General features: G+C 38.6%; 1 protein-coding gene across 1 annotated transcript in view; it reads left to right on the forward strand.

Annotated features, from left to right (window-relative positions):
• Nucleotides 1-508: 508 nt before the first annotated feature.
• Nucleotides 509-25,399, forward strand: part of kitlga (kit ligand a) — a 30,936-nt gene continuing 6,045 nt past the window's right edge. The window contains exons 1-5 of the mRNA XM_008291266.1: nucleotides 509-828; nucleotides 22,214-22,324; nucleotides 22,870-22,926; nucleotides 23,638-23,790; nucleotides 24,926-25,106. Of these exons, the coding sequence (XP_008289488.1) occupies nucleotides 814-828; nucleotides 22,214-22,324; nucleotides 22,870-22,926; nucleotides 23,638-23,790; nucleotides 24,926-25,106 (517 nt within the window). The 5' untranslated portion in view covers nucleotides 509-813. The remainder of the gene's footprint in view (nucleotides 829-22,213; nucleotides 22,325-22,869; nucleotides 22,927-23,637; nucleotides 23,791-24,925; nucleotides 25,107-25,399) is intronic.

Raw genomic sequence — 25,399 nt, forward strand, 5'->3', positions numbered from 1 at the left:
GTCACTGGCGGTTACATGTTACCTCTTGACTCTCGAGCTCTAAAGACATATCACCTTGTGATAGACTGGAGACCTGTCCAGGGTGTCCCCTGCCTTCGCCCTAACTTGGCTGTGATTTCTGAAGGTTTGTGAAGATTGCATTATCTGTTTTTGGAAATGAACTCTTCAAATGTCAAATCTAATGTAAGCAACTTCAGGATTTTCTAATTAGAATTGTAATTTTTTGTAATAATTACTCATATCATAATACTATTATTGTTATCGAGGAGGCCACAGACCAAAGCCTCAAAGTTGAGCCAAGAATTTCTTAAATATCCAGAAAAAAAAAAAAAACAAAAGAAAAAAAAACACCCCTTTGTAAGGACTCCAATCACTCTTGGGCAATCTGTTTTTATATACCTGCGCTGTTTATGTTGGCAGTTGTGATTGTGGAGTGAACCTCTTCATACTGCGGCTCGTCAGAGGGCGGCTCTTTGACTGTTTTTTACGCATCATTATAAAGGCTTAACTCCCTCCCTCTGCGCGCTGTGTCGCTCCTCCGCTGCGAGCCCTCACAGCCTGGATCTATGTTGTAGATAGATGGGCTATATGCCACACGCCGCCAACCTACAGGCTGCAAAGATTCGAAGTTTGATTTCACGTTTTTTGCCGTTCCTCCTCTACTTCTTCTTTGGGCTTTTTTCTCCTCTGCTTGGATACAGCTGACTTACGCATTGGATATGTGCACACAGGATGATGACAACCCCTTTCCTCCCCGTAGAAGTAAAATAAAATAGGCTTTCACACACACTGGATTTACTCCTGTCATTCCATATGAAGAAGTCAAAAGTAAGTGGCTGCGTTCGTTTGTTTGTTTGTTGTTTGTTTATTTGCTCACTTGAGGGAATAAACAGTTGACACGGAGGAGCGGGACGCGTTCCTGTGGCTCTCGAGTAATCGGAAAGCACTTCAGACTTGGCACGGTGGTTTTTTTTTTTCTTTTCTTTTTTTCTTACCAGTTCTGGATTTCGCCGACTTTTATAAGGCAACAGCTTTTCAGCAGTTGCATATATGATCGTATACGAGTGACAGCAGGAGCGCAGTGACGCGGCGGCTCCTCCATAACTGTGGTGTGGCTTCATGTGGTGACAATGTGGCAAACATGTTTTCCTCCTTAAAGCCATGTTTATTAAAACCCTCTGCCTGTTGGTGCACAGTTTGTGTCACGGCGTCTCCTATTCGGTTGGATCCGTGCGAAGAGAAGCGCTGGAGCCTCTGCGGACAGTTTGTGAAGCGACGCCAGTCCTGTCACTTCACGGGTTCCACGTCTGAGGACGGATTGCGCTGTCACTTTAGTTTTTATCCTCAAAATGACAACATTTGTCATCATAGATGTAGCGCAGCATGAAAAAGTCACTTTACGCGCCGTTCTCTTCGTAGAAAAGCGTTTATTCGACTTTAAACGCATTTGTAAAGTTCCAAATTGACTGTAAATTGAGTTCTAGTTAGAGTAAATTCGCAAATAGCTGCTTTCCTGAGAATTAAATTCTTCAGGATTACATGACTTGATTTATCCACCTCGCAAATGATAATAATAATAATAATAATAATAATAAGAAGAAGAAGAAGAATAAGAAGAAGCAGCAAAATGAACAGAATGTGTGCCTCTCAGCTCCTTCTGTATTTCTGTGTATGTAAATGCACCTTTGTCAGATTTGTGTTCTCAAACTGCCAACTATCCAAAGACAGTTTATCTGCATTTTCATCCTCTGGCTCAAGCTGCTCTCCAGGTTATTCATCAGCCTGCTCTGTGCAGAGAGAAGCCACTCTGTCTGCTTTAAGATTGCTGCCGGGCCAGCTTAGGCTCTGTGTCTGCAAGCCCTGACACCATAATCTGCGGCCTCTGACATAGCTGACCTAAAAATGTGCAAACTGAAGAGGGAAGACTTATTTTTAAGCTTGCAATACTGTTTCTGGCAAACAGATTTCTATGTTTCATCTCTGCCTTCCACCAGAAGTTATCATTTTTGCCACTGTGGTGTGTAGACATACATACATGGAATCTTTGATCTTTCCTCCTATACCAGCTGGAGATCACCTCCAGGCCAGCAACTGCTACTAAATGGAAACATCTTTGCAAAGTGAAAATGTATTTTCTCCCTAATTACAACCCCAGTGAACATCTCGGTGCAATGCTGAGCAGATAATTGATTTTATACAGCGCACACAGGAGGCTGTCTAAATCTTTGGAAGGTTTAACCTGCATCTCATCCCCTGGCTGTGAAACTGAACCGTGAGCATTTCAGGTTTTTCTCAAATTATGCCTCACTCTGCTTGCACCAACTTAAGCCCACTTTAATCACTAAATCTGATTTTTTTAAAAACAAAAACATAAAAGGACGTGTATTAATATGGATATAACAGGGTGTGTTGGTGTGTGTACGTGCGTTCATCAGGGAATAAAAGTCTTTGAAGTTTCCTGGAGAAAGGGTGGGCATCTCTGCCACCGTTATTCATATTCTCAGCTCAGTTTCCTTCATGCTTGTTAATGAACTTCTACAGTTGGTTGTGTTGTGTGCCTGGCTGCATTAACTCGTACCTTTCATCTTTTATTTATGTAGTCACATTGCCACAGCTTATGGTGCTTCCCCCTGTCACATAATCACAAACAGAAAATAGGTGAAGGTGTCCTGTGTTTACTTTAATCCTGTGACTCCTTAGATAGTAAAATGGAAGCATCTCTACTGCTCCTCATTCATTCTTTTTATATTTCCATAGCGGAACAAAGCACATAATAGTAGATTTATAGTAGACTGATCATGACTGAAGTTCTAACCAGACAGTGTAAGACTTAGTTCTACTCGAATGAGCAGACTCTGACATCTAAGTCAAGCTTTCTGAGGCTACTTTTAGCATGCGAGGTCTGAGAGAGGAAAAGTGCGAAAGCATGTGTTGAACTTAACAGAAGATTTAGCACCAGTAGGGAGCGCTAGTTTTCTGATGCCAGTCACGCTTTGACGCCTCGGGCTGTGGGAGGTGTAGGGAGTCATCACATGTCGGGCCCCCTGTATCCTTCCTGACACAAAAAGGAATTTGACATAACTTACTGTTAATTTTGTAGCAGTTATTCCAGATAAAGAATCAGATAAACTGAGGGCCATGTTACAAGTCTTCTCCTTGACTGCTTGCTCCCAAGAGTCAGATCAGCGTGATGATATACAGCTCTCTGTCTTTGGACCAGCTGAACTGTTTGCCCCACTGACATGTCCACATCCGGGGGGAAGTGGTACAAGGCAGGTGAAGAGGTGCTGGAGTGTTTTGGCACCGGGATGATTTAGGCACACACATGGTCTTGCTGGTGGAGCCGAGCTCCAACACAGGCTGTAAATCCACGGGCCGACTGCTCACATAATCCAGGCTCAGTTTGCTTCTGCTTTATTGTTGTGACCTCTGACCTGCTGAGGACCAGGACGAAACATCAGAATCCCCCCGAGCAAAGTAGGCCGTTTTTTATGCTTGTCCAGGAAATATAAAATTTTTTTGAAGGTTCGTCGGAGCCGACAAGGCAAAGCATGAAAAAGAACTGACGGGCTGCTCTACATCATTAGATTCATTATGTCACGTTTTCTAGGACGAATGCAGGAGGTAGGCATCGCAGCAAAGAGGGTGTTAATGTGTCAAAATTACACTGTTCTATAATCACAGCTGAACAAATCAGTTAAGGTAGTAATGACATTATATTAACAGCAGGAAAGGAAACACAGAATGTTAAATTGGAGTCGGCGTGCTGGGCTGTGTAAATTGACACAGTTGCAGGGTGAGAACGGTTTTTGCAGCTGTTAAAACAAACATTTAGTTCTTCTGAAGTGGATCTGACGACTGAAAGAGCACGTTGAAACATTGTTCAATGTACACGTCATGCCCCCAGTTAATCATTTCCGCGAACAACAATCCCGCTTATTACACCCTACCGGAGTAAGGGCAGAGCCAGTGAATTTCCCCGGTATGCTGGCCGTTACTAATGTTCCCTTGTTGTCAACAGACACATAAGCAGCTCAATTTGGTGATGAATGTGCATTTGTCAGTGCATAGCAAGTAGAACTTATGACTCATGATTTAATCATGCTTGACTGCACATCTTTCCACAAATTACTCTCTTTGTGTTAAATGTGATCCATCACTGCCACATTATGGTGTGTCGGCTTAAGCACCTGAACCTAACTGCATCCTTACATTTCAAAATCCTGCTCTTGCAGTAGTTTAAAAAAAAAAATGTCTTTAATGATTGTAACATTAAATTAAATTGATTACTTTGCTAACATTTCACACACATTTTTCTGTGAAGCCTTTTGTAGCCCTGTCATTTCAGGTTTAGTTTTTTGAGTTTGAACAATGTGTCTTTCTTTTTTTTTTTTGGTGACAGGAAGGATTAAGCATCAGTGTGTTTCTCTGTACCCCTGTGATACCTGACCCGCCTGAGGTCATATGCGGTTGAAGTGGTCCAGTGATCCTCAGGGTCACACGGCGTTGGTGAAACTGAAAGTAATTTGGTTTGGCTGTGCAATTTGTTTCCTATGCCTTCTGGGAAGACTTTAGATAACTGACCAAGTATAAGTTAATATAGTTTCATATTAGAATATTATTAAGGTTAAAGTCCAGAATCGCATAAGTATTAGATCTCCACCAAATCCACTTAAAATTGCTTCTTATCAACAAGACTATATTTTTAGATCCCTGATGGACAGGAGAAACATAGCCAGTGGCATTATTTTAGGTAACAAAGTCCGCAAAGTTCAACATATTTATAGAAAAGTGAATTAAAAGTGCTGTTTGAGCTTTACCTGCTTAATTCATTTGAGCTATTCAGCTCTAAACAGGAGGAATTCAGTGCTTCCCATGAGCTGAGGTTGTTCGGGGGAACCACACATTGGCCTCACTGAAAGGAGCATTTTAAAAATATGCATTATTAAAAGGATATTACCTGACTGGGTAAGTTATGTAGAAACCAAATATGATATTAAAAAAGCAGATAAACTGAACCACTTTAGTAGATTCTCCGGTGATGCAACACAGTTTCTTTTTGTATAAAAAAATACAGCAAATATTAGATGATACAGTCCAAAACAACTCCTGTTTACCCAAAGCGTTTTGTACAAAGTACCCCACAGCTCTGCAGCTTTGTGCATCCATGGTCTTTGTGTGGGAAAAAAAGGTGTTGAAAATCACAAAGAATCTATGAAAGCAACACTGCAAACGTGGTTTGAGTTATAGGATTTTCTCCTGTCACAGAGCCCAGGCCTCGTGTCTCAGTGTTTGATGTTTTTTTCCTGCAGCAACAAGATGTTTAGGGTGATGTCCCAGATCAAGACAAGGGCCTGTCTATGTGCCAGTCTCACATTTAGCCTGCCTTACAGGGGGCATATCTTTGAGCGAGCATATGTTGTAAGAGTGCTTGCATGGAAACCCTGGCGTTGATTTCTGTGATGTTTGGAATATAAAACCACACAGATCTCCCCTTGGAGTCATCCTCCAAGACGGTCAGATGACTTGAAGTGTGTTTGTCTTTGCATAAGAGAGTGAAAGAGTTTTCATAATATACTCATAAAGCCAGCCAGGAGCCAGAAAGCACCCTTGACGAACTTTGAGAGTTTAAAAACAATGTTTATAGAACTCAGAGCCATTAACCACTACATGCTGAAGTCTGTCAGTTAGGAATTCCTGCAGGCCTTTTGAAACTGACGTGCAAGCTTGAAATGACTGGTTGGATCAGTTCAACAATTTATCAGACCTGGGCTTGAGCTTGTCTTTGTACAAAAGCCACTGTGACTTGGTATCATGTGAATGCAAACATTAGTGGAAATCCCTATCACATGGATGTGGTGCACGACCTGAGCCAAGCTGATGGCTCTGTAGTTGGCAGAAAGTCTGAACCAGAAGCCACAGTGAGAAATTTGTCAGAACAATTAGTAGCACTTAGCATAGCAAACGATCGCTTTTTCTCCTCTGAAGTCCAAAAATGGGCCTCTAGTTGTTCCTTAGTTGCTGCTTAGTCTGGTCTATTGACTATCTACAGATTCTCTGCTGCCTTGCTAGCCATTGTAGTTTCTCCCTAGAGGGTATAATTTGAACTATTCGTAACTTTATGTAGTAATGTTGAATAAGGAAGATATTTCTGTGTCCATCTCTTCCTGACTGCATTGTTTGGTATAAGCATGACCAACAGACACCACTTGTTGTGAAAAATAAAAGGCTAAACATTTGCTGGTCGCTGCCTCTTAAACAGGATTTTCTGGTTTGGGAGTGTTGGTCACTGTGGGATTTGAGAAAGTGCAGTGCACATTTAATACTATTTTCAAGCATTTTATAGATGGAACTAGAAATACACTCCTCTTAAAAGATGATTAAAAGATGAAGCATTGCTGCTGCTTAGGCCAACACAAAGTCTGTAATTCTGAGTTAAAATATTGACTTGAATCCCACTGTAGATCTGGAGGATAAATAGAAAAAAAATGCAACGATTTAGAAAACACTTTGCTGAGCTTTCCCAGCTTTCATTTGATGAAGCAGCCTCTGGTAGACCAATCTATCTATATCTACACAGCAGTCTGGTAAAGACCGCCTGCTTTTAAATTCGATTGACTCACTGTCAGTGTGGAGACGGTATCCATGAATACTGGAAGCATGTCGGCCATTTCAGGAAGTGAATTGAATGTTCATTTAAATATTCTCCTTTGCTGCGTCCTCATATGACACAAAACTCTACAGGCAAATGTTTAATGTAGTTTCTGCTTTTGCCAAGAGACGCAAGTGAATAACATGAACCAGCTCGAAACTCAGAGGGTGTCTTCAGAACAAATGTCTTTCTTTTCTTCACCTCTTTGCCTCATTTGTTCATTTGTTGTGAATTTGTTGATTGTGAAGACATTAAAGCACATTTTGGGATGAGGATTCTTTGGTCAACTTTGAGCCTGGAAAAATTCTGTGAATAAACTCTTAAATTTGTGGCAGTCAGGTGAGTCTGTTTTAGCTGGCATTTAGGGGACATAAGGTTTTGCAGAGTAGCCAAACATTTCTCACAGCGTCCTCAGGGATTGTAGGATGTAGGATTAGTCGTTATGTGATTCTTGTTGAAAATCACCAGAAATGCTGAAGAAGCAGGAATTTTAACTGTTGTCAGTTTGACCTACAATTGAAAGTTTGGATATGATAAAACAAAGAGCGGAGGCCTAACAAATATGATGCTAGTATCCCCCTAGAGGCTTAATTATATTCACTTTAAACAGGACTTAGTGTGTTTGTTTAGTGTTTCATCTGCGGTGTAAAAGCAGGGTCAGTATGATTTGTTTTCTATGCAGCAGCAGCTTGCTGTCACACAACACCTGGCAACAACATTTGGTGACATTGGAAGCAAACCTGGACATGATTAAGGACTAATCTATATTTTCTGCAAGCTATGTTCAATTTAATTAGCACAATAACTATGCTGTGTATGAGCATGTTCAGGCGTCTGCAAAGGTCTTCGAGGTTAGGATGTTCCCTTGAACTCCGGTAATCAACATCCCTGGCACCTCTGGATGCTTTTAGAATGATTTTAGAAGACCAGAGTCATGTGAACATTGTGAATGTGAATATCCGCAACCATTGAGGATGTGAATATTTACCACCATTGAGCGGCTCCAGCGTACATCTGACTCAGAAGAGGTGCTTGGGGGCATTTATATGGCTCTGCTTTGTCCCGTGTTTGTGGATCTACTAGCTTGAAAATTACAGTTTCCACATGATCAGTTTGCCCTCGAGTTAGGATGAGAAACCACAAAGGACAATTGATGCAGAAGTTAGAATCGGTATTAGCCATCTGCGATGTTTAAGAAACATGAAAGAAATGTATGTGTGCTTTGTCAAAGCTGCAGTGTTTTAAGCCTGCGATATTGAGAGATAAATCCAACTGCTCTTTGTGGTTTAAAAGGCTGCCACTTGCAAATGTTGTCAGTTTTGGCATGACTGGTCTTATGGATTTGAGGTTATTTCCTTAACCCTTTAAGCCCAAGGCAATCTTTTGAAATTTCCAACTGAAAAAAATATCCCCAATTCAGTCAGTAACAGCTCCACGATTGTATGGTTGAGAGACACTTGAGAGAATTTTGAAATACAATAAGCTCCCTTGTTCTTATCAACAGGCCGGAGTGAGAGTTGAAAAACTGCAGCAAAAACTGACATTTTTACTTTTATCCAATTCACTATTAAAAATTAGAAAATGATTAAATAACATTCTCATAACAATGACATTGGAGTTATTGAACGTCTTCTAGGAAATCCTCATGAGCACATCAATTTGATGCAACAGATGTGAAGTGAAATATTGCTGCATTATTTTCAGTCCTGTTATTACTGGATAACCTTCTGAAATCTTTTGCTCATTTTCTGCTTCTTTGAGCCTGAAATTTACTCTTGATGCAAACTTTAATGGTTTACCATGTGAGCAGCAGATTATTTCCCTTTCTCCCCTTTACCTTTATCTCAGTCATGGTTGAATTCTTTGCTGAAGGAGGAAAAAGATAAAAAGAAACAACAAAAAACAAGATAAAGTCATACTTTCAGCACGACTGCCCTGTAACAACATTGCGGGTGATCAAAGAAGACGGCATAATAGATGAATTGGATTTGAATAATTGGTCCACGACTCGGTTCTCAGCAGAACGACAGTCATTACTAACCACCATCATGCACATCTGACGATGAATCACAAGATCAAAACTTTTTCCTTTTTTTTTTCTTTTTTTTTTAATGGTTTAGTATCTTCTTTAATAATTTATTATTGATTCAGGTTGAAAACAAGATTGGAATGTAGCTGAGCTGTGGGTAAAAACTTGTGAAGGTGTAAACTTGGCAGGACATCCATAAGGGAATCTGAAAAAAGCACAGTTGCACAATTCAACTTTCTTCCTTGTTGTTCAAGCCAAATTCCCCTCCTGAAGTGCTTATTAACCAGAGCCGTCCTACCGGTTGTTTGTTGACATAGAAAGTGATGTGACTTTTTAAAGGGGATCATAAAATGGCCCTTTTTGTCTCCAAGGAAAACAACTCAGAGCATACAGTCATGAAATTCATTTCATGTCAGCCCCTCTCAGTAGTTAGAATAGATTCCCTGCTGGAAGCCAACGGGGCAGTGTGACTGTAATCGGAGGATTTGTAGTTCAGGTCAACACATCCTTTGCAGAAACAGCCATTTCTTTACGTAAATTATGGCTGGGTTCAGGCAGGGATTTTACATGCATGTTCAGATTGGCTGCAGGCCCATCTTGGACACATAAAAACACAACTTTGAGAGTAAAACAATAATAAGAGCTATTTTCTACCCATTAGGTCGGCATAATAACTGCCATAATTCTTGAATCAAATCTCTGGACAAGTCTCAGAGACTGTAATCTGATTTAGCCACTACTCAATCATCTCAAACTACCAATGTCTGGAGGGATTTATCAAAGAAGAAGTGATGTAACAAGATCCCATTAAGCCAACAGACACTCACCGGCTCCAAAGAGCACCTCTGGGCCGCTTATTCTCATTTGTGTTTTCACCATTAAAAACCTCTAATTCGCTCCAGATTACTCACACTTTGATAATGTTTGGTTAAAAGGCTGGCACACTGGGCTTTAAACACCACAGTTTAAAACAGCAGGGGCTCTAGTTTCCACCAAAGTCTACGGTGGATTTTGGTCTCATTAGACATTTGAAAAGGTTTTGTTTGGTTCCTGTTTTTTGTTTTTTTAATCTGCAACACATGCTTAGTCACAAACATGACAAAATAAATTCTTTTCATGTTGTACTAAATGAGTCAAACTTCCATAAATGCATTATCTATAGTTCTGTTTGGTAGCTTGCTTGTTGTTGGATCTTTGTCTGTTTAGCTGCTGGTAGTGAGTCAGAAGTAATAAGTTGTTTCTTGTATTTTTTAAAAAGACCTGTGCAGTGTTGCCGGGAAATCAGAGATGCTTGTAGGGGTCATATTTGTGTAAGCGGGCATTCTCCTATCTTGAAGTAATTTGCCTTTCAAACAATCACAATTTTCTTATGTGACGCAGTTATATGAATTAAGTACGAATAAGGTTAAGATTATTAAGATTAAAGGGCACAACAAATGTGCTCCATATACTTCCGTAGCCTTTAATAAATAATTGAATGGTCTACACTCATTACAGGACCGTTTTATCTGTAGCACAATGTGCTGTGCGCTGTTTGTCATCCAGCAGTTTACTCATGTAGTGATGATGGCAGAGTAGCATGAGCCTTTTGGAATCAAACCGCAATGACTCACTTCCCATCTGAGCCACAGCCCCGAAAACATAGAGGGAAACTATCTTTTCCTTGTATAATTTATGTATGAATTTATACCATTTCATCTGGTTTCTATAGTCAAAAACACACAAATCCCATTTTCAAACCACATTACTTTATTTGCATCTGATGCTGTCTGAAATGGGATCAAACTGTGTTTAAAACTGGCAACGCATGGTTTCCCTGATAATTTCTCCCACACAGCACTACATATTGGAAATCAAATAAATTAATCCAAGGGCAATTCCAAATTCTCCAAGCAGTTGTTTCATTAATATCTGAGGCAAAACCAACAAATTGCTGCCAAGTACTCTCAAAATGTTCCAAAATGAGCCATTGATGCCTGAAATTTTATCAGAGCTGTAGTTTGTCATACAAAATGGAAAACAAAATAAAGTCACTCAAAAGTAAGGGATGTCTGAAACTCTTTCAGAACATGTTGGTTTAGATGAAAGTCACATAAATAGTCAATATTATGTCATCTGATAAAACCAGTAAGACATATTGCCATTTACTCGGGTTTTTTGGACGGCACTTTTAGGTTTTAATCATTTTTAAGGTGTGATGCACTTTCTTTGAACACCAGTTAAAACCTCCTTTTGAGAAAATCATGAATTTAGCAAACCTTTTAACATCTCGACATCATCAGTGGTCTTGTTTTGTTATATGCTTCCCATATGTATTTTAAGCCTCTCCTTGTTTTTTTTCCAATGTGACATCTTATGTATGTTTTTTTTTTTTTTTTTTTTTAATACAATACTTAAAAGATTGTACTTTCACAAATGGTTGGAAAAAATCAAATAAGATTGATATTACACAAATGTAGATTTGCCATCATAAATAGCACGACTAAGTTCATAAGTTACACAAATTTACAAAAATTGTGTGCATATTTAATATATAGCTTTAAACAAAAGAGATGACATTTTTGTAATTTCTGTAATTTGTGATTTTTTTTTTACCTTACTAAGTTTCATCTTTTGTCTTTAATTATTTTTTTTTTTAAATGTTTAAAAATTCGTTTATTCATTTTTATCTTTAGTAAAATATTCATTTAATGTTTGTTTTGTTGTTTTAATGTTTGGATTTGGTATGATCCAGTTTACCTGCTACATTTTGCAATATACGAGCCGGCATGCATTCTGAAATATTCTGACCCGCAATCTTCTGTGCAGCACAAGATACATCATATATATCGTTATATCATCATGTAGTGTATAAACAAGCTGTAGCCATCTGATGACAGCTTCTTTCACACTGCATCGGATATATGAACAAGGTGGTCAAAGCTTAATACGCAATGTTATAGCGAAGCGACACTCTGTACGTAGCTGCAGTACAGCACAGAGAACGCGACCAGCATGTAGCTGCAGCTGCTGTCAGCTTCTTGCTGACGCAGATGATTAAGTTATTGTAAGCAGACATAACATGTCCAAATAGGCCTTTCAGTGCAACAGCTGCTCAGGTGTCATGTACTGTGTTCACTTCCCTTAAAGAAAGGAGCTTTATGACGGTGTTTCCCTCTGCGTCCCCCTCATCACTGCAGAGTTAACTAAACAATGGCAACGAATGAATTTATGTCAGACAGATTTGTTTTGTTGTATTCATTTAAGTAAAAAAAATAAAAAATAAAAATAGGCTTATCTTTTTAAACAGAAAAACATGTGCAGACTGGCTCATTAATATGCCATGTGGCATCCCCACATCATATCTTACCTTTATATTTCACCAGAAAAAACAAAAAGGAACAAGCATTCAAGCCGCTGTAGAAAGTGGCCCTACAGATGTACTCCTGTTTACAAGCAGCTGTCAAATCGAGCAGAAAGGAAATATTCTTCCACATCCAGCTAAATAATGGTTGTCATCTTGAGCCATGCATTGCTTGTAATGTTGACAGAGGATGCTTTTGTATGTTAAGAAAGCAATTTTTGCTGTTTGACACTTCAGACAGTCAATCTGAAAGGTTCTGAAAGATGACTTAAATTGCGGTATGTTTTTCTAATCCGCAATAATCACCGGGCTCACCCATAGATAATACTCCATAATAAGTGCGCAACAGTCATTTGTGCCAAGAACCTCCCCAGACTTGCCAGACAAGTGCCCCTCTATATTACTCAATGTAATTGTCTGCTCTCTATTACCTTAAAGTTTATTTTGTTAATGTTAGCAGCTGTAAGTGCGTCTCAGCAGACAAGCAGACAGAAATTGAATGTTCTTAGATGCTAATTGGATTTGCACATGAAGTAAGTGATCTCCAGTCGCTTGAAAATCTAGTGCATGCAGACATTTTTTTGTCAGGGGTTTGTTATTGTAGCCTCTTTGTTCTACAGTCCAATCTCTGGAAAATGTAGTTTTGTAACTGAGGTAATGGACTGGGGGATAACTGCACTTGTGTTACGTCTGACTCATTGTAGGCTCAACACAAAAGTCTAAAATTGTATTTTGATAAGAAACACAGCTCTAACCACAGTCTTATTTCTGTGAGGCAAAAAAGGCCTCCAGAATATTGAGGCCTCTCTTTTGTGCACTTTATTCATTGCGATGTTAAATATTGACACGTGAGTCTGACTAAGACACTTCCTGATGAGCCGAGAGCAGCTGGCAATTCTTTACCACATGACGTGGGAGAGAAACAGCAAAAATACCTCTAAAATTCAATCAAAGGGGCAAAAACTCTGAATGAAGCATTCATTTGAAACGCTCGGTTAAACTGAGCCTGGATCAACTTTAGAACATCTGGACAACAACAGCCGCCTGGTATTTTCTGTGCGCAGTCGTTGTCATCTGCTCTGCTTTAATCCTCATTATGAAACATGGGAACCAATGTCTCATGGCAAAATTCAAAACAGTGATGTAGGCAGAAGATTAGGATAAAATATCCATCTCCCTTACAGAACAGGCAGCATGTTGCTATGGTGGACAAATGTCAGGCGAGCTCCTGTGTTTCGCTTTTATGAGATTATGTAGCTAAGAGGGCCACGAGGCCAGCGATCTGGAGAGCCTGTTCAGCTAATGATGCCTCAGGTTCAAAGTGGTAGAAAATGAGACAGGGATAATCATCGTCAGCATCAACATGATGATGAGGAAGAGCAGGCTCGCAGCAGGCCTCGAGAGCTGTAATGCACCTGACAATGACCGGACAAGAAGGCTTAAGTTTTGAGGATTGTTTCTGAATCCTCAACTGGTTTGGTCTGATTCAAGTTATGCTTGCTGTTGTAAGAGTGAAAGTGGATGATTTGGCTCATTTCCGACTGTCAACAGCAGAGTTTTCAGTGTTTCACAGAGAAATGGGGGTCATTTTCAGTGTGTGAAACAAAGTCACTCCCTGTCAGTACAGCAGTGACTTCAGTCTCATAAGGTCACTCAGACAACATTAGGCAAACGCTGAAGTAAGCGAATAGAAGTCATAGCGCTTTTCTCACTGAAGCCTTGTTTATTGATATGTTTGGCCCAATCTGTGTGTCCATGACCATTTTTGGAACAAGATCTGTTTGTTTTTGCATGGGTAGTATTTAACCAAGACGTTTTCCCATCTATTTCACTGTTGCAATAAGACAGCTCATGATAAGATAAGGTTGATCAAAGCATGTTGGATATGCTGTGAGCTGCATCATAACATTATGATAACATATATGTTGATATTTTTGTAAGAATGTGTCCACGTTCACATACTGTTAGAACAAATATAAGACAAATCAAAGTCAAACATTCCCCTGGTACACTAGATTTAGAGTAGGAGATCACAATTCAAAGAATGTCAATGTTGATGCAGCACTGAATAGAGGTGTTTTAAAGGCTTTCTTTGTTTTAATTCCCATACATTGTAGAAATTAATATTTTCTTATAAATTGTCTTTTCCATAGGACATTAGCTAAGAATGCATCATTTTTCTCAGCACCACAGCACCAAGCATTATACCAAGAAGTCACCCATTACAAGCAAAGTTGCACTTTAAGCAGCTCTAACAACAAATCATGATTAGGGGAAAGCTTTATGTAAGCAGAATTTCTGCATGACTCAGCTGCTTCTGCAAGAGCAGACAGCTTTTGACTTTCATAAGTGGGAATTTATAATCAGGGGCGGAGCCTAATGACAACCACGGCCACCACTAACGTCTGCCAACCCCACACTACATATAAAAGCCTGTTAGAGGTGAGGCGCTCTCATAGAAATGTGTCGCTAATGTAATTTAACTTTTAATATTACCGATTAAAAAAGAAGAACTTGGAACAACAGATTTTTCTTTCACAGTCCTCAGGGTGTATTTCTGCAGGGGAGTCATTCCTGCATTAGCAAGTTATTAAAGTAAATGACCAGAAAGATTGACTATTGGGCCTGCAGTGATTTACCACGAAAGAAAAAGAAAAAAAAAAAGAATGAAATTAATGAGATATCAGTTTCTTGCCACCCCCGTGTTACTAATAGTCTCAGCCTGGCCCCCATAAAAGTTGTCTGTTTGGAATATGACAATTTTGATCAAAGACACACTTTAACCACCAGAACAATCTAAAAAGATCTGTAAAAGATATTTTAACAACTGCAAAACTATTTTAAAAAGCCAATAAAATTCTACAAATGACATCTTGGTGCACAGCATCTAATCAAATACCTACAGGTCCAAGAAATGGCCTATTCAACACATCAGTGACTCCAAATACAAAATCCTCCTGGTCAGGAATATTGCCACAGCTCGAAGCACACTGGGTAACTAATCAGAAGACACTAACATACAGTGTGTCCTGTAATTTGATAAACCATTCTAGTGAATGCTTTATTAAACCCAGTGAAAACTGGGTTTAACCAGGCATTTAATGATATATGCAACACAATAGTAAAGATTTCAGCTTAAAGGGAAGGAATTTCTGACATAATACACTTCACCGGTCTTTTCCTGTTGCCAACAGTTTCTATATGCAGAAAGTAATGCAGCTTTGTTCTTGTTAAAAGTTTACAGGTGAATGTTTGGTCGATACATTAACTTGTACTTAAACCCGTTACAGCTCACTGTGTGTAATTTTTGTTAAATATATATGTTTAATCCAATGACAAAGAAAAAAAGTCAACATCTTATTTTTTTCTGTTAGACAATGGGCATAAATCACCATGCCTAAGTCTATACTCAGTCTTTAGCAATAGCTCTTTCACAGTAATCATTCCCAGTTCACTGCCTTCAGTTTCAATTGTTTTTCCATTGATATTTATTGCAATCACGCTGGCTCTAGGATTTGCTTCAGTTTCAGTGTGATTTCACCTTTAGTCTGAAATGTGAAGTCAAGTAACCGTTTTATATATATAGCATGTTTAAAATACTGTACATTGAGCCAAAGCACTTTCCAATGGAGACATAATGTGTCAATTAGCAGTATTGTGCGGAGTAGCTAAGCAGCGGATGTAGTCACAGAACTATACGTTGGTGCTGCAGATAACAACATGTGAGCATGAGAACATGCCGTTTTGCACGACAGGGGAAAGTTTTACAGAATCCAACAGCAATAGTCTGGACAGATCAATACTGTGAGCCAAAGTTTTGCAAAGAGATGTCAAGTCAACAGACGTACAGGTGCACTTTGCATGAAATGCTTGGTAGTATGTTATGCCGAGGTGTTTCTCGAGGAGTACAATGAATGTAAATACAAATTGTGAAATCCTCGTAACATTGTACCAGTGTAACAATCTTACAACCAGAAAAGGACTCAAATGTAGGGATCACATAGTAAAGCGGGTGAAAGGTGGAAATCAAAGTCTTTATGAGCGATTCAGTGGTTGCAAAGATTGTCAGGCAGCCCAACAAACTACCCAAGAAGGCAGGTGAAATCCAAAAACCAGAAAGAGGCAGAAATCGTAGAAAATTAGGAATACACAAACAAATACACGAGGAACAGGAACAGCTGGAATTCTTGAGTTTTTAATTTGGCACATGAGTGGTGGATAAGTACAGGCAAATATGTGTGTGTGTGTGTGTGTGTGTATATATATATATATATATATATAGGGCTGACTGAAGAAAAAAAAATGGGAAGAACACAAAGGCATGAAGAAAATGAAATCCATACAAATGAAATTTGATTTTTAACAGAAACAAGAAATAACACTTTTTTAAAAAATAAAACAAGACATAACTAAGTTTAGTCTGAATAGGATGTTACATTACAGTTTGGGCTTTTAGTTCATCTGTCAGCACCGTGAAAACATCAGAACTGATTTTTTAAATCCTTGAGGACAGCTCTGCCTTGAAGCAAGGCAACCAATACTTTGATTATGATGAGGATCTGGGGATCGTGCCATTAGACAATAATTTTCTGACAATAAATTTTTAAGCACCATAACTTACAGTCATTGTTGACATTGTCAATTAGAAACAATGTTACATTCTGTGATGTTGTAATATAGAAAGACATGACAAACTTCCCCATTTGGACACCCACAAAAAGATAATTAGAATAATAATAATAATTTTATTTCTATCCTTTTTGAGTCAGGCCTTTTATAATTTCATATGTTATAAAATTATGGGGCCTTGGGGAGAGAAAACCTGCATCAATGCTGCGGAACTGTCAGAATATCAAAACTGAATTAATACCCAAAGTCCATCTGGCCACCACATTTCAAATCTGTTAAAGCCTCTTCATAATTGTTCATCACTAAGCGGTGCCACGAGATTCAAACCTCTGGCTTGCTGTCAAAACCCGTAGCTCCTATAACATTAGTTGTTTTCAGAAGGCTTTTTTCATGGGCTGTGAATATGTCTCATAAAGACCTGGGTAATGGCGACTAATGTTGTTGTCATCACTCACAAATCGCTTCCTGCCACATATACCCCTGTTTACTTGGCAGCATTTCATCTCAGGAAAAAGCCACAGGCATGACCAGTGGTTATAGAAGTGTAATAACAGCAAATGACACATAATGGCAACTATGATCTCTGCCAGCCAGTCAGAGCTGCTCTCAGCATGACGTGTGCAGATGTGCAGGCAATTGCATCGCTACACTGGCTTTATTGTGCATACTGGACACACATGTAAAACGGAACATCTTTGATTTAGGGTAGTTGGTTGCACACAATGTAAGTGGATCTATATTGGGAGTGATGGACCAGGCTTTCTGTTTTCAACAGTGTTTCAAGATGACAGAAGCTTTTCTGCATGAATTTAAATTTTACTTCTTTTTTTTCCCCCCACATTTAATTAGATTTTTTTTTTTTGCCTGTCTATAAATAATGCCATTGAATTTGCTGTACATTGTTTTTTCAACATGAAGGAATTAGCGTCCACCAGCACTTTTCACTATTGAATTTCCCTTCTGGGATAAATAAAGTATTTTTCATTTCATTCATTTCATTTCATTTCACTTTAAATTCTAATTCATCCCTTAAACAGGACTTGCAGGGATAAAACAGACCAGTAACATCGAAAAAGTTATTTCGCATTTCAAGTACAGTGACTATGTCTATGAAGTTCTAAATGGAACAGTCAGCTCTGGAGTTTTGTTGCAACTTCAAGAGTAATTTAGAAGTTACTTGCTTTTTCTTTTGAAATAAGTGCACAACTGCATCTTCTCTTAAAGGCTGAAAACAAGGATTTTGACCTGATGAATTTAGATACAAATTTTAGAGCTAATAACTACATGGATGCATTTTGTCCACAAAGCTACCATGCTTCTTTGATGAGGTTTTTTATGTATGCAGAAGCAGCTTTAACACTTTTGATGCTAAGTAGGTTTTCACATATGAGGAATTTGACTTGGTGTGTAACATAAAGAGATGGCCGGGCCACCACACATCAGCTCAGCTTAGACACAACTAGTCAATACGCTTGTTTCTCACTCAGTCAGTACAGATGTGGAACAATAAAGTTCTTTTAATGCAGAAGTAATATTGAAACAAGGAATTTAATACCGCACATGAACTGTCATGGTCAAACACTGTCATGTCTCGATGTTTCAAAATACCATTTTTTAAGCAGATCACTTTTGGGGAAAGATAAAAACAATTGCTGATTTCATCTTGTATCTGCACTATCCCCTTCATTTCTTTAAGAGCAGACAAGCAGTGGGCTGCTTTAAGATGTTGTGAGGCAAACATCAAGTTTTGCTTTGCTAAAGAACTTGCAAAACCCGTGACCTTATGTGCTGTAGTTGTATCTGTGCATCTCTCATTTCATTCGCTGTTATTATCCTGCATAAATGTGGTTCATGACATGCGGAGGTTGAAGCCTAAACTGATGAATTATAAAATGTCCCACACATTTGTGTATTTTTAATCTCCTCAAAAACATGCTCGCTTATTGTTCTTGTCTGCCATTTGAAAAACAATTAGTTTTGGTGAGCAGTAGAAGCTGCAGCAGAATTAAATTACATCCCATCTGCCCTTTACATGACGCTTTTCCTTCAGCCTTTCCTGCTACTGATGGATCATTGTTCCTCTCTCTTCCTGTTGTGGCTCAGTTTGACTAACATATAGTAACAGGAGGACTGTGGGTGGCTGAGTCTGCCTTGAAGATCTGTAAATTTCTAAACCGAATTACCAAACTTGCAGGAAAAATGTAGATGGAGTAAGTATGAATGTGTGTAATTGTGAATGAGAACAACAAATTACTGCAAGTAAGCAAGCATGTCTATTAAACCCTCACCTAAGTAAACTATGGAACTTAATCCTATTGTAATGGTTAAAGTGCCTGAAGATTAGACATGGCTCAGTTCAAAATGATGTCTTGATCGCACATAATGTGAAACAATCAGAGGCTTTATTCACCAAACAAGAGGTTCACATTCAAGGTTACAGAGTTGTTTTTGGGCTGGGCTCAGGCTGGCCCTAATCTACATTAAGAGAATAGAAGTTCCATTACATAATATAGTCGGATTGGCACAGAGAAGAGGTACGAGGTCATTAAAAACAATGGCAACAGTCAGCTCACAACCCTGCAAAGTAACCTTGGGAAGTTATGTTTATATTCAGTGTCCTTACTGAAAGGCATTGTGAGTGTCTCTGACAGCTAACAAACACACTGAGTGCCTTTCCGTCCTCATAGCAGAGTCCGTTTTTAAATATTTTTGAAGTGCAACATCGGTTACATCCATCTGTGAAACCATGGCAGGAATCTTGGCGCTTGTAAAATCCCTGATCCACAGTGTGCCGTGAAGGCTTTTTCATAATTACAAAAACTCTACCTCCTCAACAGCTTTTTTGCATTTAAACATGTTGCCAAAGATTCTCTGTCACTGTTATGGATTATCTCAACCCAGCTGTTAAATTTTACATTTCAAAGTTTAATCGTCACTTTTGACCACATGTACATGAAGAATTACAACTAGATTTTACTGTTCCCAGCAATATGCAGTTTCTCTTGGTATATAACCAGCAATATAAGGACCAAGTCATAATGTAGGGCTCCAAGGTGGTGCAGTTGGTAGCACTGTTGCCTCGCAGCAAGAAGGTCGTCAGTTCGTGTCCCGGTGGATCTTTCTGCGTGGAGTTTGCATGTTCTCCCCGTGCAGTGTGGGTTCTCTCCGGGTTCTCCGGCTTCCTCCCACAAGTCCAAAAACATGTTGAGGGTAATTGGTGATTCTAAATTGTCCGTAGGTGTGAATGTGAGTGTGGAAGGTTGTCTGTCTCAAAGTGTAGCCCTGCGATGGACTAGTGACCAGGGGTGTCCAGGGTGTCCCCTGTCTTTGCCCTAAGTTGGCTAAGACTAAGCTGTGTTAAGGTCGGCACCTGGTACTGGTTTAGCTTTAGACTTTGGACAAAAATGTATGAGTGCTGGTACTTCAATTTTGTTAGTTTGAGATAACAGCTAACAGTTTTAATCTAGTTTTCAACAGTGAAATTTTGGTCTCATTTTTGCATTTTAAATTTTTCCTCCAAGCACTTTGAGGCTACAGCTGTCATTAGCATTAGGTATGGCTACCATGGTTAAATGGTTATTGTTATGATTGTTATGGTTTTTTTTGTCCATCTGGAATTTAATGGAAAAGGGCTCACTGTCTGTGTTTCTCGGCACTCCTTAGTAAATGCAGTGAACACTATCATTGTTCTCTCTCCGTTTTGGCCTTCTCACTTAGCTTTAGCATTAGCATTACGAGCAGCTACCTATCCCCGACAGACAGTAGCATCTTTCAGCAAATGATTAACTGACTTGTTCACTAAAATTCTTATTTACTGCCTTAGCTTGATGCTTAGCTAAATGGTTGCAAAACATTAATACATTTGTCCAAAATGATTTCTTTTGCAAACATCTACAGGGCAACTTAGATGTCCTCCACATCTTCTGACAGAGCTACAGATACTGCAGGTCACCAAGACATTGCATTGAAACAGTAACAATGTTACTAACAACTAAATTCAGAGTGAAAGTTAAATTTACACTAGTCAACTCATCTAACAGAAAGAAAACTCTGCATAATTTAACACCAATGATAAACGTTGTTCAGAAAAATACTCCATGGAGCCATTTGGAACTGCTTATTACATTCTTCTATAATCATTTTTTAAACGCCACTAAAATCAGTGGAACTTTGCTCTGTGCATATGAACACATATGCACACAAATTATCCTACAAAACATGACATCAACTCACTGAAGTTAACAAATAACATTTAAAATATATTGCAGTTTGACATCCACATGCCTGCACTAAATGTAGTTGCTAATTATCATTTTTGAGAGCTTGTATGCCAGTTCATTCTGACACAAAATACATATAACTTCGATTTTATTTTATAGATTAAAATACTTCCAAAGCATGGTGGTTTTATGAGATGATATCTATTACATCCCCACATAATAGTCTATTCATTTGTTCATTTCGCCTCTCTGTAGCATTTTTATGTAAACCATTTTGTCAAAATTCTCATTGTGAATATCATTTTTTCTTGTTAGTTTTTGTTGTGAAAAATAGTTCTTCAATGAATGTTTTTTTGTCACAATGCTGTAAATTAGCAGTGTTGTAGAATGATGTGGTGACATGTGATGGAATAAAATGCAACACAAGACTAAACACTAAACATCTTGACGTCCAGATCACGATAATATCTTTTTGTTTGCTTGGTTTGTTTTTTATCTAGCAGTTCATGGCCTAACTGAAAAATTGGATCTTTGCCTAAACAGTGCTGAAGTCCAACTGAGCAGCACTCAGTTGCTAAATATTGTGGTCAAAATTTCGGATTGACACCTTTATAAATGCCAAATTCCATTTAACATTTTGCATGACTTCCATCTGGAATGGCTTACCTGGACATCCGAACAGAACACAGCAAATCTTTTTAGTGGTACCTAACATTTAACAAAATATCTGCTGGGAAAATACTGTCTCTTAATCAGTACATTCAAACTTTTCACTCGTTCTTGTTAGTATTACAGGAGTTTGATGGCTGTTTTTTTGAACAGTGGCATTTCTTTTTGCTGTGGCATCAGTGTTGTTTAACCCCAGGAGTCTGTTGCATTGACTATTGATTCTGCATATTTCACTCAAGCTATTAGACTTCAACTATATACATGAAAGATTATTTGACAGTGCTGCAATCTCTTTGTAACAGATAATGGCTTCTAGTTCTTTGCATGTTTATTGCCACTGCACCTTTAAGAGGCTGTAAAGTCATTGCAGAGCGGCTTACTGTTGAATTTCATAACAGGAAAGAATGCTTTGATCCAGTCATGACACAGATTGTAAACCTGCTCTGTGGCTTGTGGAGGCTGTAGCTGTTAGGTATTACAACACTTGACTGTAGGTCTTTTAGCTCGATCAGTTAAAGGATTGACTGCGAAAGCTGCTATTTTGGGTTCTTTATGTGATTTACCGTGACACTGATGTGTGCAGCGTGTCTCCAAGTGAGATGCTTGTCACAATGAATGTTTCATGCAGAAGATGTGACTAATTGTCAACGCATTTGTCTATTTTGATGCAGAGTTGGATACACGTCTGTGTCCGTTTCCTGCTGTTCATCACGCTTGGGGTACATTCAGATACACTTGACGTCAACCCAGTGACCGATGACATCTCTAAACTCTACACTTTGGTAAGCACAACACTGCAATTATTAACCACTGAATAATGAGAAACTACATACACTGGATGACTGATCCACAAGGCATAGAATTGTGTTCCTGTTTTTGAGGCACCAGCATGGATTTTATTTCTATATATTTACACAGTGTAAAAATAAAAGCACCCATATGTAACCTAATTACAAGTGAGATGTGGTTACCAGTCTGGACTGGCAGGCGTATGGTTCTGTTTTGTCACTTTCACCCACATTTTATGACTGTCATTACTGAAGCAGCTGTGGAAAACCACCTACTATAATGACAAAATGAATATGTACAAATGTCAATAAGTGAATGAGCATCTTGTCTTGCTGACAAGCGAGTGAAAAGAACTTGATGTAAACATCCTAAAAAACAAACTGGCAACACAAGAAGTGGCAGGTATTACAGGACTGGGTCTTAGTGTGTTTGTAGTTTTCTTAATTCCAAAGTCAAAAACATTAACTCCTGCTGCTTGTTTTGACATGAATGTGATTTGTTTGCAGTTTACTGTTATTATACATTTTTGTTTTCACAGAAGCAAAATATTCCTAAAGATTACAAAATTCCTGTGCGCTACGTTCCAAAACAAGAGGTAAGATATTGTGCTGCCTGCCTGCATTAAATCATAGAGAATAATAACGTCCAAATGTATGTGAAATTCAGCATCTTCACAGGTGCAACTACTTCATTTTTTAGTTCAGTTCAATTCAATTCAGTTTTATTTGTATGGCGCATATTTACAACAACAAGTCATCTCATAGCGCTTAACAAAGGCAGAGACAGAAACACCCAACAATCCAAAACATTTGGATTCCCTATAAGCTTCAGCAGTCCGCAAGCAGTCCACAACAGTGGGAAGGAACCGAAAACCCCACAGGGGAAAAAAATACTCCGACAGAACCAGGCTCAGGGAGGGACGGCCATCTGCCTCGACCAGTTGGGTGGATGTAGAATGAATTATAAAATTTAGTGTACAGTTAAACAAGTTACTATTAGTTATTAGTTAAAACCTTGGATTTTTTTAAAATGATCTTGTTGCTTTTCCCAAGAGGAGGAAACCCAGTTACAATTTTATTCTTAGTTAGACCTTCACTTGGCTTACCGTGTTGTTAATGTGTAGTGTAAATACTGGATTTTATGCTTTGTACAGTGTTAGTAGTAGTTGCTATCATCTGGATATTTACACTATGTTGGATATCCATTGCACTGAAAGCTTTCTTGGTGACACCATAATAAATATGATTGTACACTGCAATGCACAGAACATGCATTTTATACCTTTTCTCTGCTCTTACTTTTCCAGGGTGGGATGTGTTGGGTGAAATTAAATGTCTTCCCTTTGGAGGCGAGTTTACAAGATTTAGCACATAAGTTTGGAAACATTTCATCCAACAGAAACGACATTAGGATATTCATCCTAATACTCCAAGACCTGCGGCTCAAAATGGGTACAGTGGTAAGTTCACACTGTGTTTCCACCATAGACTTGCTGAATAATAGATGGAAAACAGACATTACTGAGTCATGTCTTAATAAATCACTATAATGAACATGCTTTTGTATATTCTAAACTATCTTCAACTGTTACTACTATGTGTTTGGAGTGTATGTCTGAAGGTGTACTGTCTTGACTTAAAGATTTAACACTGAAATTCATTAAAAAAAAAAAAAAAAAAACCTTCTACAGGCAGCAGGAATAAATTATGCTTAGACTACAAGTAATGTTGCAAGCCATTCAGAGTTGTACTTGTATCTAGTCAAGACTGCCTATACTGAGACTGAAACAAGACTGAGACTTTGAGGGGTTGAGACCAAGTCAAGACCAAGAACAAGTCAGGACAAAGCCAGGACCAGATCATTGCATGAAATGAACTATTGATTGCTTTACATGCAATCACTTTATTGATTTCAACAAATAAATAGGAAAGTTTACAGGCAATTTCCAGCTATCCTCTCAGTTGTGGTCTTGACTAGTTTTGTAAAAAAGAAATTCTGATTCCTTTTTGTTTCGAGATTCAAACACAACCCAGTAAAAATGTGGCTGATTCCCAGATCTTCATGTAGACTAATGTTGCAGCATTATATTAAAACAGTGTTATCTTTTGAATTCGAATACCATAACTTGCATAATTAACAGTAGCAGGAGTAAAAGTGAAACATTTTCAAAACATTTTTCTTTCTACCGCAGGATTTCAGGGCAGCCACAAGGTACCACATACATTGCAACCTTTCTGCAGTGCAGGATCCATGATTTGTAATCCCAACATTAAATCTAAGTGCAAACATCAAAAAATAATAGTGACTGCATATACACCCATATCTATGAGCACATAGGAGCTGTTATATTAACTTATATTGCAAATTTTACTTAATTTTTGTTAATTTTACAAAGAAGACGACAAGAGGACAGAAAAATGGCATTTGATGTCATCTCGAAGTTTAGCAAATCAGCATTGAACCTGGCACAATAGTTTTCCAAGGCCACTCAATTATCAGCTTCACAGGCATTTGAATCCTTTCAGTTACAGCCTTGAACCAAACTGTGCAAAGGAAAACTGAGTTTTCTGTGAACTGTGTTTTTGCATTTGCAGGAGCTGATCATGTACGATTTTGAGTGCCACTACAGGGAAGAGAGGTGGCACACAGAACAATACTTTGACTTTGTCAAAGAATTCCTTACAGCTGCACAGAATAAAGAAGATTCAGATGACTGTGATCCTCCTCCCTGTCCCACCACACCATACACAGTAATAGCAGAAGAATATTCAACAGGTGAATAATTATTTTATGTAGAATTTATACATTGCATGCTTGTGGAACCTAATTAGAGGGAAGATTGATCTGTTGAAGTTTAGCAGACAAATACCACACACACACACACACACACAAATTCACTGCTGCTTAGCAGAACTTTTCTATAGATTTCCATCTTACCTATAGAACCTGTCATTGGTGATTTACAAGTATTTGGTCTCTTATATATGCTCTTATATATATACGTTAAGATTTCTCAAACAAATAGTGAACTATGTAGAGGTTTGTTTTCTTTCAAGTCATATGATGTA

This window comes from Stegastes partitus, unplaced genomic scaffold, assembly GCF_000690725.1.
Source record: "Stegastes partitus isolate 25-593 unplaced genomic scaffold, Stegastes_partitus-1.0.2 Scaffold17, whole genome shotgun sequence".
In the NCBI taxonomy this organism is placed as follows: domain Eukaryota; kingdom Metazoa; phylum Chordata; class Actinopteri; family Pomacentridae; genus Stegastes; species Stegastes partitus.